The sequence below is a fragment of the Lissotriton helveticus genome, chromosome 1_1 (assembly GCF_964261635.1).
Source record: "Lissotriton helveticus chromosome 1_1, aLisHel1.1, whole genome shotgun sequence".
Classification (NCBI taxonomy): domain Eukaryota; kingdom Metazoa; phylum Chordata; class Amphibia; order Caudata; family Salamandridae; genus Lissotriton; species Lissotriton helveticus.
The window spans coordinates 1,784,290,137-1,784,317,333 of record NC_136057.1 but is presented as its reverse complement, the minus strand read 5'-3'; the positions used below and the strand labels follow the sequence as shown (position 1 = coordinate 1,784,317,333).

Below are 27,197 nucleotides of genomic sequence, written 5' to 3'. Positions count from 1 at the left end.
ACTCGATCTCATCATTGCCAAAGAGAACTCTACACAACTGGAGGCGATTCTACCCTGCGACTGGTCAGATCACCACATTATTACCTTCTTTATCAATGAGAAAGTTAAACCTAACCCGGCTCAACCAATCAAATCCAAAACATGGAAAAGGGACATGAAGAATCTTAACCCCTCTACCCTGCCTCCCCACATCGGCAATCTCCTCCTTCCCCCTTCAGGTGCCTCGGATGTTCAATCACTGACCGATCACTACCTTGACTCTATGAATACAATAGTCAATGAAGTCGCCCCACTAAAACTGAAGAGAGTCTCCACCAAAATTTCTAACCCCTGGTATGATGATAGACTCAATGACGACAGGCGTACTATGCGAATGGCAGAGCGCACCTGGAGATCGGACCCTTCAGCACTGCACCTCAAAAGGCTTAAGAACAAGAGAAATGCCTACTTCAGGAAAATAAAGCGCACAAAGTCAGACTTCTTTAGCCGCCAGTTGGACCAAGCAAAAAACAGGCCAAGAAAGCTGTTCGAACTAATAAAGACCCAAACAAAGACACAACCCTTACAATCCAACAGCACAACAAGCGACACCCCACACTGTGAAGCCTTTTCTGCTTTCTTTAAGCTAAAGACTGACAACATAAGAAATGACCTCATCATGGATGTAAGCCGATTCCCCAACCACACCAGAATGGCTAACACTCAACCTAAAAACAAGGCATCTTGGCTGTACTTCGATACCTACTCGGAAGAAGCAGTACACAAACTGCTCTGCACCTTGAAGCCCTCTAATCACCTCACAGACCCTCTACCTGCGAATGCTGTAAAAGACTTCATCCCCTTGCTCCTCCCTCTATGGACCAAAATCATCAATAGCTCCCTGCAACAAGGCCTCATTCCAGACTCCCTCAAGGTGGGGCAAGTCACGCCTATACTCAAGAAACCTACAGCTGATCCATCTGACCTAAACAATTACCGGCCCATCACCACTATCCCTACCCTGGCCAAACTGCTGGAGAAATGTGTCCAACTCCAACTAACAAAACACATTGACCAATTTGACCTCCTCAACCCTCATCAATCAGGCTTCCGAGCGAAACATAGCACGGAAACAGCTATGACACACATAATTGATGACGCCCTCCAAATTCTTGATCGCAATGAGTCCTGCCTCCTCATCCTTCTTGACCTCTCGTCAGCTTTTGACACGGTCAAACATGAGAACTTGCTGGAGCTGCTAAGCACTAGAATGGGTCTTTCGGGAACTGTTCTCAAATGGTTTTCGTCCTTCCTTCACAACCGGTTTCAGAAGTTCAAGATCGACAATGTGCTATCTACACCTGTGCCTGCTGATCTAGGTGTTCCACAAGGATCCTCCCTCTCCCCCACACTGTTCAACCTCGTCATGGAACCACTCGCCACCTTGCTCCAAGCTTCCAATGTCCAATTCCATATGTACGCTGACGACACACAACTTTACCTAAAGCTACAATCCCCGGAAGATATCAAACATCTGAACTCCACGCTTATTAACACTCAATCCTGGCTGGCCGATAATCACCTCAAACTAAATGCTCTGAAAACTGAGTTCCTACTCATCTCACCCCCGGCGAAAATTTCCTCCACCCAAACCTGGCTCAATAACCTAACAGCACTCAATGTCCAACCTACCATCGTGGATTCGGCGAAATCCTTAGGCATCACACTCGACGCCAAGCTCAACATGCAGCAGCACGCTAGCAAAGCCACAAAAGCAGCTAATTTCCAAATCAACACACTGAGGAAAATTAAACCCTTCCTCCCTGTCGAAGACTTCAAAACTGCTGTACAAGCTTTAGTCATCCCTCGAATAGACTATGGAATTGTAGCCCTTAGCGGACTCCCGCTATCCACAACAGCACCCTTAAGAGCCTCCTTGAACGCTGCCGCGAGACTCATTACTGGCTCAAGAAAACATTTGCATATATCCCCAGACTTAAAATCTCTAAAATGGCTACCTTTTGAAGCCAGAATACAGCTAAAAATTGCAGTTATGACACACGCGGCCGTGCACCACAATGCACCCAACTACCTCGCCCAAAAGTTGTCTATATCAGGAGGTTCGAGATCCAATAGAAGTTCAAAAAATCTACTTCTGAAACCTCGTAGATTCCGGAAAGAGAAAACATACAAGCACTCCTTCTCAGGAATGGCACCCAGGATCTGGAATGCGCTCCCTCCTGAAACCAGGCTTATCTCCTCCGCTGCACTCTTCAAGAAAGAGGTGAAAACCATCCTTCTGGCCAAGATCTCCTGAACCTTATAGGTACTGAATCAGAGACTCTGCACTGCTTTGTATCACTGTTCACCTTGTCCTTTGGCACTATACTTCTACTTGATGGGGACACTACTACGCTACTCACTTACTTCCGACCAATATATGATACACGTTGGTCTACTGATTCACTCTCCCGATGCCCCCACTCAGTGTTCTCTCTATACTAAAACACTGGTATAGCCATCCACACACCCATGGTGTACCTGAACACCTCTGTAGTGGGTTCAATGACTTGTGCCGTCTTATGTTACTTGTTTACTGGATTGTATATTGATATGTCTTATGTATGTTATTATTATCCTACCATGTTAGTGACTATTATACTGTTCCCATTATCTCTGTTCCATTCCTACTGCCCCTACCCTGTCTTTGTGAAGCGCTCTGATATCTGTAAGGATCTTGTTCGCGCTATATAAAACTTTGAATAAATAAATAAATAAATACAAGCACAGCATAAATACAATTTTTTTTTTTTTTTTAAAGACCTTTATTGATAGAAAAAAGGGCAAGTACAGTGCAACAAAGAGCCCAAGGGCTCACACATACGATACATTGCAACATTTTGTAGGCACAAGGATATGGTACAGTAGGACCGAGGTCTAATTTTAAAGGTTTTCCTGTAGGAGAGACACAAGCAGGATATCGTAGCACAACAAGTCGATGCTGGTGTAGGACATGCAGGATATACCAACATATGACGGATGAAAACAACCAGAGTCGCTGCTCGGCACCCGGAAGAAAACGTCTAAGCCCCAAGGAAGAAAAGGAGAAGAAAAAAAGGGGGAAAAAGAAAAAGGAAAAAGAATAGAAGGCCCATAGAACCAAAAAGAAAAACAAAAAGAAAGTAACCCCGCCCCCCCGTTGACCCCCCACCCTGCACCCCTGCAGCTGGCTACGGCCTGACCCCCCCTAGCAGTGTGCCTGTCGCCCAATAAAAGGAGTCCCGAAATATAGAGAGAAAAAGAAAAAGATAAAAAAACCCTAACCTAAAGTTCTCATAAAAGAGAGAAATGCGGGGAGGAGCCCGCTATCTGTCTCCCGGCTCCGCTATCTCGTGGAAATAGTAGCAATAGAAGCCTGAAGCCCGATAGTAATAACATGCCCGATATGCCGAGGACACTGGAAGCACAGCAGCAGCACGCAGTGTAAACAAGGCAACAACCTCCAACCCAGCCATCCAAGACAACCATAAGGAATCCCCAAACGGAGGCCCCCGTGACTGTCCCCTAGCATCATCAATACATGTCCCGGCCACTCAAAGAAGACTAACCCTCCAGCTGCCCCACCCGCAAGAGCGGCGCCAAAACAGGAGTCAATAGTTTGATGGCAAAAAATAGTCCAAAAAGCACGGAATGGGGCACAATGAGAACACCAGTAAAACAGAGTCACAGCAGCGTTTCCCCCATCTGCCACAATCAGCAACAAGAAATCCGCCAGGACGATAGTAGAAGTGTCTATCCTTGTCCCGTTTTCTCCTTACCACCACAGACCAGTGCAGGCGATGCCGTTGCAGAACACAGTCCAGGGACATATCCGCGGTGTGGGTAACTCGATGTATCCGAAGCAGAGAAAACCAGGAGTCTCACAAAGGGTACAGAGTACGCCAACTCAGAATCATAGGGCACAGCCAGGACGGGGAGGGAGACATTTGCGTCCATCACCACTCGGGGCGAAGCTCGGAGATCCGTGAGCATGGCGAAGAGGGAAGGTGCACGCCTTAGCGGAAGCCCCAGAGGGGCAGACGAATCCGGGAGCCAACCTCCCGTAGTCAATGGCAGAGGCCGGCTGAAGGGCACGAGGGCGCCACAGACCCCAATGGTCGCCATCTTAGCACAGGCGAAGGTGGAACAAAGGGCGGTGTTGGAACCCCGCGAGTCGGCCATCTTAGGACGGGGCGATACACAAAGCAAGCTCTCCAACTTATCCAGCAGGGCGCAGCCAGAACGTAGCGCCATAGCGCGGAAGGAAAGAACCGCTTCCAGGATATCACCATAGCCATGAGTGGTAGCACACTGTATGTCAAACATGTCTTCTCACACAACGTGTTCAGAGACACAAGTCACAGGCAAATATTCAGGACACAGCAAAATATGCCCACCATAGCGTCAGACAAAGAAGCCCCGGATCGGAGCAGGCTGCGCACCATAAAATAAAACCAGGTCGTGCTGCGAGGAACAGATGATGTAGTCTGGGTGCGGACAAAGGCACAGTACATTCAATATGTTGTCCCGCTCAGTTTCGGGTACCTGGCCAGGCCAAAAGCCCACCACCATTAGTGGGATGGGGTGCAGGCAAAAGACAAAACAAATAGCAGTGCACTTGCCCGTAACGGCACAATTTCAGCCAGGTTAGCTTGTCACAGCGCCAGCAACGCAGCGGGACGTAAGTGCCGGGTCCGCTGCCCTTCGGTAACCACCGATCGAGACCTCACAGTCACCAAGCCCGGGAACGCGTGTCCGACGGCCGGCCTCAACAGTCACGCGAGGCCCCGGTCATCATGCCGATGCAGGCCGCCCACTGTGTCCGAGCGTTTCTCCACTTGCCGGAGAGCAAATGCTTCAGGATTTCAAGGCGGGACGCCGGTGCGCGTCTGCGTTCGGAATCAGCCACCTCAGGTCAGGATATCTGGCAGGAGAGGCTCGACAGCGGAGATGATCCCCGGAGCCGAGGGACTACACGTCTGACCCGCGCGCCATCTTGGCTCCTCCTCCCATAAATACAATTTTAAAAGAAAGTTCGAGCAACACATAAAACCACCTAGCCCATCTTGTATACAAAGAGATAACAGGCACAAAAACGTAACAAATAAAAACAACACAAGTAAAAGCCCATCCCAGCATAAACAATTAATACAACTGTCGACATTGCCTTAAGCACAGCGGCCTTCCAATATTGCACATTTCCTTAGTTTTGAAATCTGCCAAATAAAGGAGGCCACCGAGCAACATACCAAGGGGCTATGTAGCTGTTGCAAGAACAGCAGGGCAGGTACACTATCTAAGCTTAAAAACTTTACATAATGCCAATACAAATTCCCTTCTAGGTGTCTGATAACAAGTGCAAAAGAACATAGTATGTAGGGAAGTCTGGGTGGATATCCCATCACAGGGGCAAGGGGTCAGATCTGGCAAAGTGCGACAATTAGCTGGATGTCCCACCATGAGGGGTAGTAAATTAAAACTAAATCTTTTAAGAACAAAAAGGTGCTTTCTATTCTGAATAAGAGATAAGTAATATTGAAGTCCCTCATGCATGTGAACCAGATTGAACGTGATCACAGTTGACTTATGCCTATCCACCTCCTATCTTTTTAACCTTGCCATATCTAGAAATATTTGTTTTAGTCTAGCCTTGTTGATACGAAGACAGAAGCCGCTGGTGAACAAAATAAATCCAGAAGCCCTATCTCCTCGAAAATAAATGCCATATTGGCAAACTATGGGATATCAAGAGCTGCATGCAGTCTACGGCAGTCTTTTTAAGGACTGTTGCGTCCCTTAGCTAGATAGAATGCCAGAGTAGCAAAGGTGCAAGTTTAATTCTATCTGTTATATAAGACATCCCCAGTTCAGCATGGCATATAGCATTGGCGCAACTGCCAGTAAATATTTCATAAAGGTATTTTTGACTTGTTGAATCCCTTGCACGTTTACCATGGACTAAATACCAGCCCCATAAGTGGCGATTGTCAAAATTTTGCTTGGGGCTTTCACAGGTTTAGAGGCCAGTTTTTTGCAGAAATCGTGCAGACTGAAGATTTATTTCTTAAAAAGCGCCATCCTATTTAGCATATTTGCTGTCAACCTGGATCCCTATATAGAAGGAAGTAACCTCCGAGACCCTAACACTCTTGATAAAGTGGAAGGGTCTTTTCAACGGTCCGGCCCTGCGAATCATGGTAAATATTTTGCTTTCATTTACACTTAAATCTAAATCACACATAAAATCAATATAATCATCAATTAATTAAACCCTGTAGCCCTCTTCCTGTTCTGGCACCTAAGACCGCATTGTCGGCGTATTGTTTATCTCATCCTAAGCCTTACCTTTATCCTCAACAAGTACTCTGTCTAGGTGATCAACACTGTTCCCACCCCAGAATCTAAACCAGACAGTAGTCTTGTCCCCAACCTTAAATGTGGGGCTTCCTTTGACGGAGTCAAAAAGACTGTTGCAAACTCAATTGTTTTTAGACAGCAGGAGTCATAGCAACGGAAACGTCCCAACGAGGAGTGCAATGTAGCATTGATTCGGAGGTTCAGCGACCCCAGTCCGAACCAGACAGCGGAGAAAAACAATCTAACAATGGAGCCAATGCCCATGCAGGAGGAGTCACTTTACCTTGTGACTTGAAAGACTTCTTCAAAGAAAAACAAGTTGTACACATACGAGCCCAACACTACATGGTAGGAGTATTCAGAGCATATGTATCAACAGCTACATATGCCACAAACGTAGATTTTCTGTGGTTTTCATTTTCAATACAACTTAACTAAACGCAACTCTCCGAAAAGTACAGTAAAAAGGGCAGGGATTAAGAAATGTCACAAATTACATTGGAAAATCCTAAGCATAAGGACCAGCAGCCATGAGGTAAATAAAATAAGCAAATGCGTTCAACTTTCCACTAAAGAGTCAAATCCCATAAAATATTGTACTACAGAGGAAATGCCTACCCCTTTCTGATTTTAGGCAACAGATAAACAATAAGCATGATCAGGCACTGTAGGTGTAAATATGTATATATACATTCAAATTTCTGAGTAGTATTGTTGATAACTGTTCTAAAAAAATGAGAATTACTTGAAAATCACCACTTTTATCCACTTCACAAATGAAAATGGAATGATTGTTACGAATGTGTAGAGCAACCATCCACCTGGATAAACCGGTGAACACTTTATGAGATAAAGCCTTAACAATAACTCATTTGAAGCAAGAAACATGCCCTAGCACACTCTTTCATGTTTATAAGCAAAGTTGAAAAAATCTTTGCACACTACGGTATGGCTAAATTTGGATTATGAAATTGAACATCACTTATCAGTAATAAAGTATGAGCTTCTCCAACCCTTGTTTCGGTTTGGGAAAATATGTTGGATTCAATACCGACCCCTTTTCAGAGGCGTAAATGCAAAAAACAAAGAAAATAAACCATCTTTCAAATTGGCCTCTTGAAAACAAAACCCCAACTCGGCCTCGAAATGTCTGAAAGTATTTGGTTAGTTTTAAAAAACTTCTCAGTGGAAAGGGAAAAGGTAAAACAATTTCCTGGCAACTAGCTGGCAGAAAACACAGGAACCTGTGGTTTCAGTGCATTACAAAAGTTAGTTCTATTTCCCATGTCAGAGGAACATATCCTGAGCAGCACTGGAGTAGGTCAATAGAACATTCCCCAAATTTGTAGATGGATGTCCGACAGAGGCACAGTTTTTATCTAGTAAATTATCCTGCCAAGCTACCACCAGGAGCAGAGCTTGCAAGGAAGGGAGAGGCATGAGTAGTACTCAAGGATAAAGATGAAAAGTGTCAGAGATTCATATGAGTAATTTCAAAGGGGGTGATAGCTAATATTGGGGAGCACAAGGGATCAGAAATAGCCTTTAGTGCAGGGTAGAGTTTTGGAGTAGCTAGGACTGAGACAGATGTTTCCAGGTTGGCAGCGATGATCGTTAAGGACAAGTTTGAATTTACAAGTGGTCCTGGCAGGGATTAACCAGGGACTCGGAGTTGGGTTTTACATGGGGTAATAAAGGGGCAAGATGAACCCTATAGGGAGTTCGCAGGGGAAGAAGAGGAGGCAGCTGTTTGATCGGAGAGTGTGCTGGAGTGGGAAAGTACTGGTCTCCATCGGGACCAGAACTAGGGAGAAGCTATGACTACCAGTACCACTGAAAGATAAAGGCAGTCCTAAGGGGGCAACTGGGCAGGTCCAGAAGCAAAGGGCAGAGCTGGTCAACACCATTGGAAAGAGATCACCCTGGGAAGCGTAAAGCAGTACAAAGGGCTGTGGAGGGCATGAGCAGAGCGTGCAGGGCATACACAGAGCTGTGCAGGGCATACGCAGAGCTTGGCATTACAAGGACAGTGGAATAACTATGCAGCTTCGGGAACAGAGACAGAGGTATAAGGGCCAGAGCTGGCAACACAAGGTGAAAAGCCGGCTTGTACCACTTTAGCTACATGCAATGCCAGGTTGCCGACACAACAGCACCTTAGTGCTCAGAAAGCAAAAGAACTACACAAGCACACTCCTTACCTTGTGCTTTGGGCATCGCACAGAGAAATCTTCCTCGTTCAGTAAACAATCTGCAGAGAGGGAATAGATGAGAGGTTAGCTGTACTGCGACTGGCCGCTGGGTCACTGCTGCACCGAAGACCACCCCCTTAAGTGTCCTAGCGACCGCAAATTCTGACCAAACATTGTGTTCCGCTGTTACACCAGTGTCTACCCCCTCCACGACTTCAGAAAGTCCCTAGACAGTACTTTTCTCCTTCACAGCTCTAAATTCTGTATTTTATGAATCCCCAAGAAACCTAAACCCCAGCACACGTTCGCAGTCTCTTGACTCTACTAAATGAGACCTTCCCTGCATCTCTTTTCTGGACTCACCAGACTCCATGGCGCAGAGATGGTGATACTGGGAAGAGCACCCTCTGTTGTAGCAGCCGAGCGATGCTCCGGGCTCCTGGCAGTGCGAACATTTCTGTCAGGAAGAGAAAGCGGTTAGTAGAATTACCAGGGATGCAGCCTCCAAATACTGTCACCTTCCACGCGCCAAATTCACTTAATCTTCAGCGTTTACCAGCGATAAAAGAGGCTCAACCACAACGGTCCTACAGTAAGAGGCATAGGCTGTAGAGGTGAGCTCACACTGCTTGCTCATTCACTCTATGGACCCTGTGAGAGAGTGGTGCGGAGTGGAGGGGTGACACTTGCAGCCAATATTTGCACATACGAGCCCCTGCTTCCCTTCGGCTGCCATACCCCACACTTCGGTGCACAATGTACCAAACTCGAGACTATTAAATGTCGGCAAGAGAAAGAGAACCTCTGAATGTGGCGATATCAGAAAAGTAAGATGAGGGGTTAAAAAGGAGTACGAAAAAGCAAAAGAGGGTGGGAGGAGAAAAAAAAGGGGAGAACAAATGAGAAACCCAAAGGAGTGTAAAAATGGGAAAGGGGAGAGGAAACAAGGAAGGGAGAAAGGAACAGCAAATATAAGAAGAGGGAAATATTGATATAGAGGGTGAGGAGAAAAGAGAAGCACAGAGATGGGAAAAAATCAAGTGAGTAGAAAGCAGAATGGTAAGGAAAGAGAATTCTGTGATAAAGGGTCAAAAAAAGAGAAGGTAAAGGAGGCGGCGAGGTAGAGGGTACTTGAGCCCGGCTGTGTGGGGTCTTCTTTCTCATTGGTATCCGACCTAAGCCTCTTCATACGGTTGTCTTCTTCCTCTCTGGCACCCAAGAAGCAAGGCCTAAGATTGAGGCTAGGTGATGCTTCTCTGAAGCTCACATTCCGTTTACTGGATTAGGATAGAACATGGCACTTTTTGGCCCGCGGAACTCGGGTTTCGGGTCACTGCCCGCCATGGTCTGGCTGTTGGGAGTAGAGAGATTTCTCTTTAAGGTAGTTGGTAGTTCAAGATCTCGACACTTAATGCAGGTTAGGAGACGACAGTTGGGAATCCAGAACACAGGTTGTACATTCTTAAGTGGGATCAATGAACAAGTATCTACTTTGGGCTCAGACGTTTCATATCGGGTGGAGGCGTGCTTGGGATGTTAGGAGCCAGTCCATTAGATGTCGAAGGGGCTAGACATCGAGCCTTGCCAAAGGCCTTTTCGCCAGGGCAGTCACTGGGCAGTGTTAGGGTTACTGTTGTATGCCACGGTTGTCCTAGGGCCACCATACTGTTGCACTCAAACTGAACGACCAAGTACTCTATTAGACGACTCTCCCAGGGTAGAGAACTTGAGCAGTCAAGGTTTATTTCAGGTGGCGGTGTGGGGTTAGGAGGGCCAGAGAGAAATATACCATGTTTTAATATGTCTTAACTGATACATCTAGCCCTCAAAGCCAAGAATTCCACCTGCCTTGATCATCAAAAACCCAACAAACCCACCATCCAAAAAAAGCCCACATTGCAAGCGTAGTATTGGAGAAGCTCTGGGGGCTCTTCCTAAGGATGTTTTGGGCAGTGACTCGGTTTCTGGTCACTGGAGCCCAGGTATAGAGGGGCACAGTCCTTGGCAGTGGAACCCAGAATCAAGCTGCCAACTGTGCTCTTTGTTAGAAATGGAGGCTGTCCAGAGTGCACAGTCGACACTAGTGAAGCCTAGAGGAGATTGCCAGGGGTTGTGTGGCCTGTATCTCATATGCCGCAGACATAAACAACGCAAAGGACCCTAGTCATAGAGGACAGAACATAGGGGAGGCAGTGGGTAGCCCCCCAGCAGGTGTATTGGTAAACAAGAACTCTGCCCCATTTAGAATAAACAATGCCACCACTGTCAGTCTCTCATATTCTGGGTAGGGAGGGACAACCCCACTCTTAATAAAAGCTGTCCCTTAATATCACAGCTCAGAACTGACGAGTAGCTCCAGAGGGCTCGTGTATTGGTCAAACTCACTTTGACAAACATGCACAGATCTCTTGAGCAAAACACTGGCAGGTGGGCGCAGCTTTACAAAGGACAAACAATGAAGGGACGTAAAATAGTGGAAAACATATACTAGAATTTATGCTCAAATATACCAGTAGCTCAGACCTTTTGACTCCAAAGACCTAGTTCCCAAGCGCCGACATTAACTCTGAACTAGGTTTGGCCGACTCATTATATAGCTACCTTCGATTTGCCATCCTATATCACTGGTCAGTTTGTCATGTGTTCCACCCCCCTCATGCCAATGGCACTCTTGCGCAGAGTGCAGAAAATGCATACCTTGTAGGCTGCTCCTGAAACAACCTAAGCTCTATACCTAGAAACTAGACAGCGAAGAACAGCAAGAAGGCAGGTCAGAATACCCCTAACTTTTTGTGAAGCAGTGATGATCTGGGCTTCCCAGGGTGTGCTAGGGGGTATCGCTAAGCATTTGATATTTCATTAACAAACCGTATGTATACATAGTGCATGCGCACTAAGTGTGTACGAGTATGTCCTTATTATAGGATTGGTTAAGAGTGGTACACATGGGGCTGGTCCCAGTGGAGTCCTGAAGAAGAGCCAATAGGGTAACAGGTCGTGACATGTTGGCGATCCATTACTGAGACAACCAGACTCATTATGGTCTCGTTTTTCAGTAATAACCCCTGATTTTAACCTTACCAACTGGGAGAGGGAATAAAATAGTGGCCCACTAGTTGGGTATTTTTAACCCCTCCCATGCTCATGACGAGCTCAGCTTGTCATGAGCCACGGTGGCCGAGTGCTCATGACGAGCTGAGTTCGTCATAACGGTCAGAACGCTCGCACGCGGGGCTAATTCCCCCGCTGTGCTGAACATTCTGAAGAAACGGGTGTGGCCGTGACGAGCTCAGCTCGTCATGAGCACCGGGGCTCTGTGCGCACACCCACCAGCACAGCGGGGGAATTAGCCCCGCAGGCAATGGGTTAATTACCCTTTTTTCACTACCCTTTACTTCACCTAGTCTACACCAGTAATTGCTCCTGCATAATCGCTAAGTCGCAGCATGCCTCAATCCCTACAGGATTGGGATGCACCCCAATGATGAAGCATGGCACCTAGGGGAGAGACTGCATATAATGGGGAGATCCATATTTATAAGAGCGATAGTGATATGTACTGAGATTGTCCTTCTAAGGGAGCCACTGCTCACTGCTGGGATATCAAGCTTCTCTAAGGCAGAGATTGCACACTGTGGGGATATTTAGATCCACAGGTGAAACTGCACACTGTGAAACGATACACGGTCAAAGTGCAACAAAAAGGGTAACTGTAATATGGGTGGAGATCTGACTTTTGAGGCTGTAACTACAGGCTGTGGGGCTATCCAAATTTCAATGGAACAAAAGTCCACCTGCTGCTAAAGAAGCAACATTATCTACAAGATAACGGAACCTCTAATGCATTAGTAGAACACTATTGTAACACCAAACCTCTGAAGCAGACAATCAGCAAAGATCGAGCTTCTAAGAGAAAGCCAGATCACTACAAAAAGAATCAAGCTCAAAAGGAGAGATTGGGCATTTTCTTCTTAAGAAGGAGATGGTCTATGTGTGAAGATCTGGTTTCTAAAGGAGATAATCCGTGCTGTGGGGAGATCAGAGTTTTATAAAAGAGACAGTCGGCTGTGAGCAGACCAAGATATATAGCAAAGTAGCTCTCTTTGGAGAGATTAGCTTCTAAGGGAGAGGCAGCACACCATGGGGCGATCCAAACTTAACCGGAGATAAAGTTGTACTCTAGCCAAAATCCAAGAGAAGACCCAATTTGTTATTCCCTAATTCTCAGGTAACTTGGTACTTATGTGTAGTAATCACTTCACAGGGAAAGAGAATGTTGTAGCTGTAGGAACCATGTAAAACAGGGGGACATCCCACTATTAAACAATGTAAGACACCATTTACACTCTCACTGCTTCGGTACTGGCTACTTACCATCTCATGCGTAATCTCCAGAGCTTCCTGCAGGCCGTAGAGCCGGCCACATACGTAGTACACTCCACTGGCCCAAAGGGCACAACCCTCGTGGACCCAGTATTCATTGCTGTTGAGAGGTAGTTCGGGGATCTGTACCTCAGGTTCAGGCACAAACTCCAGTGGGGCCTTTATGTCCGCATGGCCCATCTGGGAAGAGTCAGTGTTTTTAGCAGCTGCCTCGGCACGGTTCCGTCGCTTGAAGCGCGGATGGGTGGTCAGACTGCGTTGCTCCTTGGTCTTCTCCTCAATTTCCTCTTCCTCTTCCTCAGATTCAGATTTGGAGCCATCTGAGGCGCTTTTGTGCCTGACTTTCAACTTAATGCGCACCTCTGAAGAACGTTTTGTTGGTGCACTCTTGGGCAAACCAGCTGCATATTCTTGGGTGTAGAACGGCCCGAAGAGGTCCCCCAAGTACTTGTAGTTTGCCCACTTCCTGCACAGGCAGCAAACCAAGCGACCTATAATGGAAGATTCGGTTACCACCGGGCCTTGCTGCAAAAAGGTGGCGCTCGGTAGTGCCTTGCCTTCCACGACCTCAGGTTGAGGGGATGTTGGCCTCTGCACCTTCCGTACCTGGAGCACCAGTTTGTTCTGCTCTTCCTCCTCAGCGTTGATGATGGTGCAGGAGGCGCCGATTTCACTTTGGCTCTCCACATGGATGTAAGGGATGAAGGTCTTGCTACGTACCTCCACCTTCTCTGGCGGTTGGCTTGCATACTTCAACTTGATTTCAGGCTCTTCCGGCTCCACTATGGGAACCATCTGCTTAGTTCTCCGGCGCCTTGGTGGTCCGGCAGGCTTTCTCCTTTCTCGTCGCTGCCGCTTGGGCTTGGGCTCACCTTCCACAACTTCAGCCAACTGGAGTTGTTCGGTCTGCAAGGCAGCTGGGAGCAGCTGCTGAGAAGCAGCTTGCTGCTTCCGTGGCTGCTTCTGCTGCTGCTGTTTCTTCTGCTTGTTCACACTTCCAATTGGGCGCCCTTTCTTCTTGCCTGATGGAAAGTAACCCTTGGGTGGAAAAGGATCTGGTTTGGGGGGCACGCAAGGAACAACTCTCTCTTTATCCAAAACTTCAATGACAGGTTCTGGGGCTGGCACTCTGGCGGGAGAGACACTCTTTAGGTCAAGGTATGTTCGGGGTTCAGATCCATTAGGCGAAGCATCAGGCCGGTCAAGATTACTTTCCAGTGTTTGTAAAGTTGGGGCAGCCATAGGCCCAATAGGCTCGATCCCAATGCTAGGCAGCTCTAAAGTCTCCTCCTTGACCTCATCCTCCGCTGGACTGCGCCAGACGTCAAGTGGCTTCATTAGTGGAAGGTCACATTTCACCACCAAGTCCTCCGGCTCCTCCATTCGGGTCATAGCTTGAGCCATGGCTTCAACTTTCCTCACCTCTGGGACCTCCCCTGGAACAGCCTCTGGCAGGCGGCTCTTCAGGGACAAGATGTCATCTAGGGTGACCGTGTCGGCCCCAATCTCTGTACTATTGGGGGCACCAGTGCTTTTTCGTATGCTGGGAGAGGTGATTTTCTGGACAATAGCTTCCAGCTTCAAACCCCGCCCCTTGCGTGGGGGCAGAATTTTGGTCTTGGCTTGACTGCTCAGCGAGAGAGGTTGGGATCCCCTCATCTCGCAGCCGACTGCATTCCTGGCAGGTTCCCCCCTGGCTGGGGAAATCTCCCCCTCCCGACTCTGAGGGAAGCGACTATACGAGTTGAATGGCTGCTCTGCACTGTGCCTAGCTGGAGCAGCTGTTGGGCGCGCCTTGTCGTCTGCAGGCTTGCTGTCCTGTGGGTGCCGCTTGCTAGGAATGGGAGAGATGAATGATCGCACACGCCTCCGCATGATTAGAGGGTTTTGATGGGACTCCTCTTGTCCAGGTAGCCGCAGCATTGTACCCCCCAACTTTGGTGACACAGTGGACTCCTCTGGCCTTGCCACGTGACCATCAGTCTCCCACTGAGGACTAAATCGTTTCTGATTGCCAGGCACAGGCAAACTAGTTTTTTTGGAGGGGGAAACTTGCTGGGACAGGTTCCAACCAGCCTCAACTGGCTGTGCCCTTTGGCTGCTCTGCTTCATCTCAAGGGCAACACCAGCAGGTACACCTTCGGCCAACTTGTGCGATCTACTGTGCTCCTGCACCCCACTGATATCGTGATATGGCATAGGATGGCCATAAGGGGCAACCTCCTTCTCGCTGCGGTATGGGCTTCTCACCCGGCCATGCATTGGCTCCTGTCTGGGGCTCTTGCGCTGCGTCTGCTCTTGTCTATGCTGAGCTGATAGTAGTGCTTGGGCAGAGTTAGCCCAGTCTTTGAACTCTTCCTGCTGCTGGTACATTTGGCGCTTGAAGTGGAGTGGGGCATTCAGACCTTGGTGGGGCTCACCATAGTTGCTGGCCCGTGCGTTGGCATGGTAGGCTGAAGCCAAGGCTTGTGTCTCTGAGTTCTGGAAAAAGGCAGAATAAAAAGCCTCACGGCTAGCACGGTCAGACAAGCTCATCTGAGGTCCTACATGGTGGGGATCCAATGGCCCTCGGCTACGGCCAGGAGACTGTCTCATTTTTTCACCAAACTCATGAGCCTGGGTAGCTGACTTCCCTCTGCCTCCCATGCGGCCTGCACCTCTCCTACTGTGGGTTGGTCGACTCTCTTGGTGGGTATAGTCAGTGGGACCATGTGATGGGGCTCTGGCATTGACTCTGGGTACATCGTGTTTGGCACCAAATGGGTGGCTGCTCTCAGCAGATTTGCGATGATTGAGGCCAGTGGGTGCTTTGCTGGGCTCAAATTCATTCTCCTTCAGCAGTTTAGGGTCATGTCCTCCAGGAAGAATGACTGATTGGCCAATGCCTGGTGGTGCCCGCTCTCCCCTTACCATCCTAACATCTGCTATCCTCTCCTGAGGTGTGGAGCTTACATGGCCAATCGGGGGATGGTGGTGCAAGTGGCTTGCAGGGTCACGCATGAGCTGCCTGAGGGGAGAAATATCGCAGATGACGGACCGTCTCTCTGACATGCTAGAATCGTGGCCTTGGGCTTGAGACTCCAGCTCGAATTTTCTGGCCATGGAGTACTCAGCCAAGTTGATCTGCTTACCTTCAGGGGGTGGCCCAGCAGATTTTCGATCCCATGGCCCCCAATGAGGATTGTCCAACATCGAACCCACATTCTTTACGAGGTTACCACGGCTGGGCAACTCACTTGCTTGAGCCATGAGAAGATTGGATCTCACAGCCCCCTCCAATATTCCTGCCAAGGCTGGATTCTCCTGTGCATTCCTGGCATAGCGCCGTTCTTGATGATGGTATCCCTGGAGGACCTCTTGAAGAAGGCTGGGGAACTTCTCATTCCTTGAGTGGCTACCCCCAGCTTTCTTTTCAGCTGGCCCAGGGGAGTCCACCTTTTCTTGGCCCTTAGGATACTGCGGAAAACCCCCAACACTCCTGGGAACAGGGGCAGTGACAGTCAAGTTGTCTTTGTAAGGGTATCCCAAGTTTCCAGGAGACCTCGAAGGTTCTGTCTTTTCCCCAATAGCAGAGGCGGGAATGGTGGGACCAGACAGGTTATTGTCCTCTCCGTTGTGATGGGAGGAAATCTCAACACCCTTGGTTCCCTTGGGTGCACCCTGTGTTGCATCAGAATAGGGGGTTGGTGGCAGGTTAGATTCTTTAGAAACCTCAGCAGAGATAGGGGGAGTTTGGGGCCTTGGTGGATCTTCAGTGGCTTCAGGAGAGGTGCCTCCATCCTCTTCTTCTTCCTCTGGCTCCTCCTCCTCCTCTTCCTCTTCATCATCCTCATCATCCTCCTTTTCAGTCCGGCTAGCCACAGCTTCACGGGAGACAATCACACCAACAACTTTCTCACTAGGTTTTGGGGGCTCATCAGCTTCCACTGTCTCTTCAATCTCGGCGGGCCTAGTGTCCTCTTTTGGGGCCTCGCTTAGGGGTTCTTTTGTCAGATGCGGCTGGGGTGAGCTGGGCTCATCTGGGATGGGGTCCTTGTATGGGACCTCCTTGTATGCAACGTCCTTGTATGCAGCCTCCTTGTAAGAGGGCTCTTTATAAGGAGGCTCCTTGTAGGGAGCTTCTTTGTAGGCTGAATCGGAGCCTGTGCTTTGGCCGCTTAGTTGGCGGACGCGTTCTTCCTGGTCTTCAGAACTACTTGAACTCCCACCATCAGGAGAGTGAGCCAAAGGGGACTTTGCTTGCTGCTCTCCAGCCTGAGATGAGGTCTCCGAATTGGTACCACTGTCAGTCTTCTTGACAGAGCGCTTGCCACGGTTCTTGTGCGGCGCAAGGGCATCAGAGAGCAGCATGTGCTGAACGGTATTCGGCAGGTTGGCCACTTGGCTGCTCAGAGCACTAAGGCTGCTGAGCCCTGGGTCTGTCATGCGCTTCTCTTGCATCCCTTCCAAGCCGAAACTCTTGTAACCGCTGCTGCCACCACTGTGTGGACTGGGGCTGGTGATCATGGAAGGTGTTGGGCTAAGCTGTGGCATCATCTGCAGAATGCGGGTCCTTCCAGTCAGTGGCATGGAGTTGCCACCACCACTTCCACCTTGAGGGCCGTCTCCACTCCCAGGCATGAGCGGTGAGGGTGTGGAACTGCAGCTGGGGGACTGGGTGACTGATGGGGCAGGAGAAGGATTAGAGATGGGGCTGAAATTCTGCTGGAACTGCATAGGGGACCGAACGGGGGCCTCTGCCTGTCCATATTGTGCTGACTGGCCCTGAATGGTCATTTTGGTGGCATTTGAATACTGCATGTGATGTTGGGGTGCCGGTGGCTGCGCTGGTGGAGTCAGCTGCTGTCCTCCTCCACTGCTGTTTCCTCCACCACCCCCTCCTCCTCCGGCCTGGGCCAACTTGGACTGGTCAAAACCTTTCATCTGTTGACTTTGATATGTGTAGCCTGGCTGGGTACTGGAGTAGCCTTGGGCATTGGCACCAACCATGTGGCCATCATACTGAGATCCCGCATTTACTGAGCTGTAGCCATCATAGCTCTGCCCTGATTGTCCAAAGCGCTGTGATGTAGGGAATGAGGAAGAAGACGAAGATGAAGGTGCAGCAGTTTGGTAATGTTGGGCAAACTGCCCTACCCGAAGGGGGTAACCAGCTGAAGAGGCAGCCAAAGCCCGTTGCATCTGTTGTTGGTGGGCTGCAGCACTTGTGGCTGACTGGCCAGCGGCATGCTGCAAGGGCTGATGAGACTGATAGAGCTGCTGACGGTGCTGTTGGCCAGCACCTGGTGGCTGGTACTGTGTCCCTCCGGGCGAAAAGGACCCAGCATAATCCTGTGGATACTGCGCTACACCACTCAGGGTAGAGTGTTGGGCAGGAAAGGGTCCATGGTGAGCAGAGTCTGTGCCATACTGGCTACTAAAGCCAGCGCTACCCTGTGGTGGTCCATAGCTCTGCACAGGACCAGATGGTCTACGTCCTCCTGGTGCTGCCCTGGATGAGGGAGTGGAACGCTGTCCTGGTGAAGCTTCTTTGTTGGCCAAGCAGTAAAGTTCACTGGCTTCCTTACGGTATGCCTGGTAGGCTGGGTGTCCAGGGCTTTCACCAGCCATTGTAGATGACGGCGGTGCTGGCGAACCACTCGATGTCCCTCCCCGGCGGTTGGCAAAGCTGCTCTGGAACATGGGCGCCTGCTGCCGCGGGCTGAACTCTTCCAGCCGAGAAGAACCATGCACGTCTTGTGAATAGTTCTGTGGGGTTCCGTGGTAGTTGTTCTGCTCGCGGAAGGACTGCATGCTGCTAGGCCAAGGGCACAGCAAGTCTGTGGAGAGTAAAGAGATGAAGTTAGTATTTTGGGGGTAGTGTAGAAAGCAGGCAGTTAAAACCCACCCTACCTCACACAAGCAAGACGTCGTCCTATCCAAGAAGTGCAGAACTCCCACACCCAAAAAGACCACAACTCCATGGTTCCATATTACCCCACATTGTTATCCCTAATGCAAGATGGAAACTTGGAATCCAAATCTAAGATATTTACTGTTCCCTCAACCATGCAATAATTCTCTCTTGCCTGGATGGTGGCAATGCTTTGTTCACTAGTCTACCAAAGTCATCTATGAACCTCTGAACTTTACATGCACCTGTCCACACCAGTTGAAGCCTTTACAGACTAATTCTGATTCTATCAATCTAGTTTCTGGTTTCAATTGAGGCCAAGTGGCCCCCACCACCCCCCCCCCCAAGCTCCATTTTTGTCTCTTTGTTAACTACAATTATTTTTCTATTTCACAGCTTAATTGATTTTCTTTCACATAAAAAGAATCCTCACTTCTGGTTTCTTTCTGACACCAACATATCTCTATTCCATTCAGAGTCTCTGGCATAATGACCTCATCCCAATGGACACCCATAATAATCAAATAATGTGTATGAAACAAGTGAACGTATAAGATCTCTCACAGCAGACTGCCTTAAAGTCCAGCACGGGCCCTTAATGAACTTGAAACAAATCCACAGACTCTCAGTTAGTGCCCAAAGGAACTTGCAACATACCCTAGTATAGCTTTCAACAAACCTTGTATAGCCTTCAACAGACCCAAAACACAAACCAGAGCCTTGCAAAACTAGTAACACAGTTGAGAGGCTGTGCAGGGATCATTTGAACCATCATAGCCTCCCAACACCTCTAAGCATAGCTCCCCTACATTCGCAAAGGCCACAAGCTGTATCTCATGCCCCCCCCCCCCAACAGAACTTCTAACGTAATCTTGCATAGCTTCCAAAAGCCCTGACATTCCAAAAAAACCTGGATGGGCCCCAGCAGGTACCAACAGACCCCATCTCAGCCTCCAACAGGCTGCGCAACAAGGCCCCAGACACTTGAAAAAACCACAGCAGATCATGTGTAGGGCATAACAACTCTTGCACAGCATTTTAATGGTTCTTGCTGACCCCAACAGACCATTGCATAGTATCCAACAAGTCCTTGCATAACATCATCACACTTCCACTCAACCCCTAACTCATGTAGACATTCATACAACGTCTATAAAGCTCACAAGAGATCATACAAAGCCAACAACCAACCCTATACAGTCAGTATAGATAAATAATACATAAAAGAAAGTGTGCAGGCTAAGGTGAAAAACCAACTGCTCTTAATTGGAGTCCCAAACGTTAAGAGACAACTCCTTCCCAGACAGACAGTCCAAGTCGATTAAGTTGAAGGACGCTTAACAAGCATCGGCATAGCCAATAGGAATAGCCTTTGGGACCTTATAAGGGTTTAGCCATGCAACAGTTGATGTTGTTACACCAAGGATATTGTGCTGCATAACTGAATACTTATAAGGTCCCAAAGGCGAGACCTATTGGCTATGCCAATGCTTGTTTTGAGTCTACGTTGGAAGTGTTTTCATACCATGCATAAGAACGAGTGAGGTGTGGATATCATGTTATGGGATGCAGTGCCTGGAGATGTAATGGATGAGGGTATGTGAGAGATAGATGCATAGATTATAACTGTAATAAGGCCTAAAATATATAGACAGCTAGACCACACCCTCCTAGCCATCGAGATGCTGTGTGCAGGGACACCAAAAGGGGGATAATATCAGAAGGCCCAGGAATCTATGTGCATCATGGCACACTGCACATGTGAGGGTGAGGCACGTGGTAAGTTGCTACAGCAAAAGAATGATTCAGTCTACCTTGTGTACCCTTCTCTCTTCACCACTCCAAGCGAGTCAATACTTGTGTTAGATGCCAAAGTCTCTTGCTCTTTCTAGTTTAGATATGGATGCATCCTCCTGAGCTTGTAGAATCTCCTCCAAGAAAAGTTCCACTTTCATAATTAGTAGGGAATTATATTTTAGTGCGAGAAAAAGACAACGTGGTGGCAGGAGAGTTAACCTGCTTCCATTGTTTTCGCTAGGACAGCAGCGTTTCACAAAGTTGTTAGTTCTCATTTTGTTTAATCTTAACCCAGCTCTTCTCTCAACTTTTTAATAGACAACAATGTTGCTTTGCATATAACAGCAACATTGATCATGTGTACAGTGCAAAACTACTCTTGGGAACACCGTCAGGAGTTTTCCTGAATGCTTTTAAGTTCTAATTAAGAAACGATTACTCTCTATAAATGCCACTCAATGCAGTTTTATAATCTAATGTAAAAAAAAAATTAAACACAAATGTTAAGAAATTACTTCTATGTCATTTTTGTGTCATATCTCACGAGGCGTGTTGCTTATATACATGCTATTTCTTTTGATGGCTCGGCTCGTGCTGTTGGCTGAGCGCTGGCTCTCTCCATTAATTTGCAGGCTTGCTCACCGCTAGGTCAAAAGGTGTGTGTGGTCGGTGTTGCCACCACTGTCTTTTTGCGGAAGCGCTCTCAATGCAAAAGGACAGATAAAGATAGGAGCTTTCGGCGCTCCAGCGACTATGCTAATGTAGATAGATTAATTGCCACACCTCTGTGTACTGAATGCTGGGCGTGCTGCATTCTTCGGCGTCATCGCCTCTAAACCACCAAATGAACAAATGTAATTTCGGTTTTGACAAATTCAGTAACCTGGAAGGCTATAAAACAGTAAATACGACCAGCCAATGAAATCACTGTGGCACAGGCCACATCCCCTTCGTTCTACGAGAGTGGCGGCACGCAGGCATGCAAACGACAGAGCCAGATGGTTCCTTGCTGCCCATGTGGGTGGGCAGCAAGGAAAGCAAGTGCATACATTAGCAATCCAGAAGGCAGTTTCAGCTGCCGAAAATAGGGGGCGCCTGCATATAATGGGGCCAACGGGTATCTTCATGAGGTCACTGTGGACACACATACAGCACTTCCTGATGCCTATATGCAATAGTCAGCGAAAGACACCATTCCTACGGCATGCTCTACAGACTGAAGCGCCTTTAAAATAATGTTCTCACTGCCTTTTTAAAGCCGAACTGTAGGTATGTATGTTTCGTTCTCAATTAAATACAGACTTTTGCGTTAAAACTATTTCAGTGTTGACATATTAGGAAACTAAGGCATAAGAATAACAAGCAAAAGTGAAGCAGCCGCATGGCCGCCCGTGAAAATGAAACTGATCGCAATCATGAACAAAGGGGGGGGCTAGAAGACGCAAGTGGTGCTCATGCGAGCGTACAACGGCAAAAGCAGGCTGGCGAGTGGTGTGCGATGTGCGCGCACCATAACGAGAGAGGAAAGCCATATGGCGCCTCTGCTCATCATTGTGCGCATAAAAACACGCTTGAGGCCAGCCAGCTTTTGGTAGGACTTTTAAAAGCCTGTTTACAAAATGTCTCGACGAGCAACGCATGCACTGGCTCAGGCGAGACTTAAAAACTAGGCATCCTCCAAAGAGGCCTAGGACAGTACTGGTCTTGGAGTCGACATTCTCTCTCACTCGACGACTACATGGTCATGGAGCTTAAGAACACCCATTCCCCGCTCTCTAGATTAGGCTGCATAAATAACGCCAAAATAAACAAATAATAAAAAAGTTTATAACTGAATACCATTAACAAGAAGGTTTTCAACCACTCCCATCCATTTTGTTCAGAGAAGGCACATTTCAGTAAAAAAACGTACAACTGAAAAAACGTAATTGCAGAAATAAATTATACTGAACTGAAGAAATTAAAGTGCTGATATGGGTGAGCAATGAGCTTAAAAGCAGGCCTCGGACTAGTGTTAGCTTAAAGGTTAGCATGAAAGCTAAGGTTAGTTTAGGGTCATCGTGAGTGTCAAGGTTGGATTTAGGGTCAAAATTAAATTAGACTCCGAGTCAAAGTCAGTAACTAAGTTTGAGTACCCGGTATATTTTCTGGTGCAAGAGACCCATGTTACAAGTCCCTTGACCAGTATGGTGTCTTGCTCTACACTTAAGTAACAGTTTTTTTCAGGGTGCCAGGAAAAAACAAAAGCTGTAGTGCTTTTATTGTGGGAGACTATCATACACATGAAAAGAACATGATGCCATTAACTGTTGATGGTTGTGGAATTATAGTAGTGGAGAACATGCTTTTTATTTTACCTGAACCACAGTGGAAAGATTGCCTGTTGGATAGCCATGGTAAAATCCAAGCAGTATTTTATGGCTGGACCCCTCAATTTTCCTGTGTCTCTGGCCTGTACTGGTGTATGCTGGGCACACGTGGGGTGGTGTTCCATACTGGGGATCAAGCCTGCGTGTATGTAGCTCCTAAAGTTCTACCATGCCTTTTATGGTCCATTGCAACCAGAGTTACTCATCCCTTCAAGTCCCTGTGCGTTACTACTGCAACTTACACATCCCATTGAATATCTATAAGAAGCCCAGCACTGTGTCAGGCTTTGAATCATCATCCAGAGGAAAGTCTTTGTGTTGTCAAGTGACTGAAACTCAACTTATCAACCTGCGACTTGGCCTGAGTGTAACACTTAGATAAAGACTGTGGCTGGAAACTCAGCTGGGACATATGCCCCACAGAAAGGCTGGGGTCAGACCCCCTTTCCTGACTCCGGTGCTTTCAGCAGAGAACCGGAACGATCTAGCCTGTAATCCCTAAAGGGAAAGTCACAATGTTACCTCCAAATGGTTGCCATGGAGCGAAGCCTAACTAAAAGGGATATTAGCTTGGTTGCGATTTACTCCCACCAAAGACTCTGGACTTGACTGGACACTTTGAAAGGTAAACTATTCTTTGGACCGGACAGGAGACTGCTCTGCCCTCAAAGCCAGATTTCACCTTTTCAGTGAAGAAGCACTTTACACCAGTGTAAAAGGCAAGGGCCTGAAACATTCTCAGTGGCTGTCTCCCTCTCAAGATGTAAGGGGCAGAATCATCCTGCTGAAATTAGACTCTGCTGCTGAAAGAACCAAGAGGAAAACTGCCTGGTGTGGTGAGAATATTCTTGTTCACCCATAAACAGAGTTCAAAGTGAACATTACCAGAGCAGATCAAGCAGTCGAAGCAGACAAACTCAGGAACTGCCATCTATTTCTTATCTAACCTGTGCACTCCATGCATGCAGTCCCAGATGCCAGCATACTTCATCCTGTCTGTGTCCAATGATCATGAAACCTAAATACCTAAATCCTGCATCGATACCTCCATTTCTTCAAGCAGCTGGTGACTGCATGTGGACCACATGTTCCCTCCTTAATGCAATGCATCTTTAAGTAACTGATAAGAATGCCAGACCTGGGTTCAACCATTGTATAATGAATCCATCAACAGCCAGAGAGGTTCACCTCATCGCGCAGCCACTCAGTCCTCCATCGACTATCAGACTGTTCCACGGGACGAATTAGGTACCTGCAATATCTGCCCCTGTGTGGCCCTGACTAAGACCACGACTACCTGTGACCCCCAAATGACTGGGTACCCACTACCTGGCAAGTTAGTACCATGCACGCTTTCTGCTACCCTTGCAAACACAGACAAAGAATGCCAGGTATCGAACTAAGAATCTTATCTCTAACCCTACTCGGCTATAATATGGGAAATAGTCTCCTCGTGCAAACCTTACAAACTCTGTGTTTGAAGCCTACTATTAACGCTATATAACTTATTAAATATACTAGGTAAATCTGCTTCATAACAAGTCATTTTTCTATTAAAAAAATAATATTAATAAAAACAGTACTGCTGGGACTGTATTTATTGTGAATGATCCTTACAGAGCCAGGACATGACATGGGTGTGGTATTAGGTGAACTTGCATAGAATTCAATCTTGTAGCTTGTCCTGTCGAGTGGTTAAAGCATGGGTTTACCCTCTCTAGATTAACTAAAGTCGAAAGACCGTGGTAGGTAAGTGATGGAGGTGGGCAGTGATGAGTGAGATGAGTGAGTGCTGAATAAATGGGGATGGGGTAGGAGGTGAGGAGTTAGGAGGGGCTGGGATGGGAAGGTAAATAAACTGAGGATTGTTGTATTTCATGCCAGAGAAGTGTGCAAGAGCTGCTGCTGCGCACCTACAACAAATATCCTGCATTTTGAAAAGAGTGAAAATGAGGCATGGTAAGCAAGAGAAAGTGAAACAAAGGGTGAGGGGGGAGAACACGGGAGTAGATGACTTAGGGAGGGAACGACGAAGGGGGAACAGAGATGGGAGTGGTGAGAAGTGTACAAAAGAAGAAAAAGATTAGGCCATAACAGAGGGCAGTTTAAAGAACTGGACATGAGGGTGCCTGCAGGTAGAAGAGGAAAGGGATGGAAGAGTGCAGAGAGGAAAGGGATGAAAGAGTGCAGAAGGGAAGAGGACAGAAATTAAAAGAGGAAGGTAAACTAAAGGGAGAAACGTATCAAAGACGAGTTCAACAAACAAACGGATTAAAGGTATTGAAGGGCGGGTAAAGAAAGATAGAAATCGAGGAGGTGCAAAGAAAGAAAACCGGAAGAAGCCAGATGGATAGGAGAGATTCTGCAAAGCGATAGGAACGAGTAAGAAATTAAAGGGTGGGCAGTGTCTAAGGTACAGCAGAAGCCAGTAGGGAAAATAATAAAGAGGAAGGGGAGTAAAAAAAGACAGTGAATGTTCTGCAGACCTCATAGGGGATGGTATATGGTGCCTAGAAATCCTACAATATGCCATTTACCTGTTTGATGCTTGCCGGGTTTGCCCATTTGGCACTTTGGAAAATCAATCAAATTTGTTGTTAAAAAAAGACAGTGAATAGGATTAAAATTGGAAAAAGGGTTGAACGCAAGAAAATTCAAGAAATGGTGCAAAAGTACAGAAGAAGGAAGCAGAGAAGAAAGCTGAAGATAAAGTAATTATGCAAGGAAGGAAGCGAGTTGGGAAAGGAGTGGGGGTAGGAAGAAGATTTTACAGAAAGAAGAGGGCAGAGACCAAGAAAGAGGAGGGTGCAGAAAAAAGGAGAAAGAAGCATAAGTAAGGAACGCAGAGGAATGGAGAGAGAAGGAAAAAGCGGATGCAGGCGATTGGGGAAGACAACACAAAACCAACACCCCACCCCCAGCAGCCGTAATAATAGTCATGTAATTCAAATCGAAACTGTGTAATAAAAGAAAATTAAAAAATGGAAAATTAAATGTTAAAAAATAATGATTCAAAATGTACCGATTACATATATAAGCCAATGTAGTAAAATAAATATTTTTGAACTAAAATAATTAAAGTAGCTACACTAAAAATAAGGAATACCTGATTCATATTTACATTAAAATATTTCTGCTTTAAAAAAAAATCTAAATACAAAGACGATCATTTGCACGAAAGACACATTAACAAATGACGTTAAAGGGCAGCGCGGAGGGGTACGCTAGGGAGGCCCGAGGCATGGCGGAGTGATGCGCCCAAGGTCCAGCCCTCACCTCTCCGGACATACCAAGATGGCAGCCCTGACCCCGTGACGTAATCGGATGGCGCCGGAAGCGCTATTCGAGCAACGGAAACCAGTGGAATGAAATCTGAAAATATTAGTCAATAAAGGCATTAAAAAACGTAATGACAGAAAAAACAATCACGTGTCTGTCACCATCCCCTTAATAAACATGGGTGGTGCGTCTAGTTGCACCCCCCAAAATAAAGAATGAGACGACACAGCTCTTCTAACCGCCAGAAAGCAAAAGCGTCGCGGTTTAAAGGTTGAAGCTTTTCGCCTTCAATGCATTTAATTGTACTGCTAAGTCGCTGACCTGTGTCCCAGCAAGGGGTCGGTCTTGTAGGGAGCGCAGACGTCCTCGTTGCTTCTAGCGCCCCGAAGCGGCTAGAGGCAGCGCTGCATCATCGGGTAGGCACCAGTTGGTAGCACTATCATCATCGACTGCGTGATGAGAGCCACGCCCCCGGTCCCGCTAGAGGAGGGGGAATCCCCCGAACCCGCTGGGGGGGACGGATACCGGAGCAGGGGGGGGCGGCACAATAATGGTAGGTGAGAATAGGGGCACCAGCGGTCACGTGAGGCCGGCAGAAGAATGAAGAAAGGGGGAGGGATGAGTGGCATACGTGCCAACATCTGACAACACCTAGTAGGGGAATTTAGTGCAATATTGGCTTAACAAGCAGGAGTCTCCACTCAAAAAAAGAGTGTAACGGGGAACATGGCGTGGAAAATGGGAAGGGGCGGTGGTCTGGAACACGAGGTTGCAAGGAGGAGTAAGGGAAGGGGGGAAAGGAGGAGGGTGGAATAAAGGAGGCACACGCCAACGCTCGCGCGTTTGGCAAAAGACTATAGACTTTATTATGATCGAATGGCTTTATTTTAGCTGTCGCCTGTTTAAACT

At 47.5% G+C, this 27,197-nt stretch overlaps 1 protein-coding gene across 5 annotated transcripts in view; it reads right to left on the bottom strand.

Annotated features, from left to right (window-relative positions):
• Positions 1 to 27,197, bottom strand: part of TCF20 (transcription factor 20) — a 408,452-nt gene that overhangs the window by 104,521 nt on the left and 276,734 nt on the right. For 3 of the 5 annotated variants that reach the window (XM_078640413.1, XM_078640410.1, XM_078640418.1), the window contains exons 2-4: positions 12,942 to 18,769; positions 8,931 to 9,024; positions 8,577 to 8,626 (exon numbers count right to left, since the gene is read on the bottom strand). In XM_078640413.1, coding sequence (XP_078496539.1) covers positions 8,577 to 8,626; positions 8,931 to 9,024; positions 12,942 to 18,743 — 5,946 coding nt within the window. In that variant the 5' untranslated portion in view covers positions 18,744 to 18,769. Of the gene's footprint in view, positions 1 to 8,576; positions 8,627 to 8,930; positions 9,025 to 12,941; positions 18,770 to 26,609; positions 26,782 to 27,197 lie in introns of those variants that run through there. The other 2 variants (XM_078640416.1, XM_078640419.1) reach the window with 1 other exon arrangement.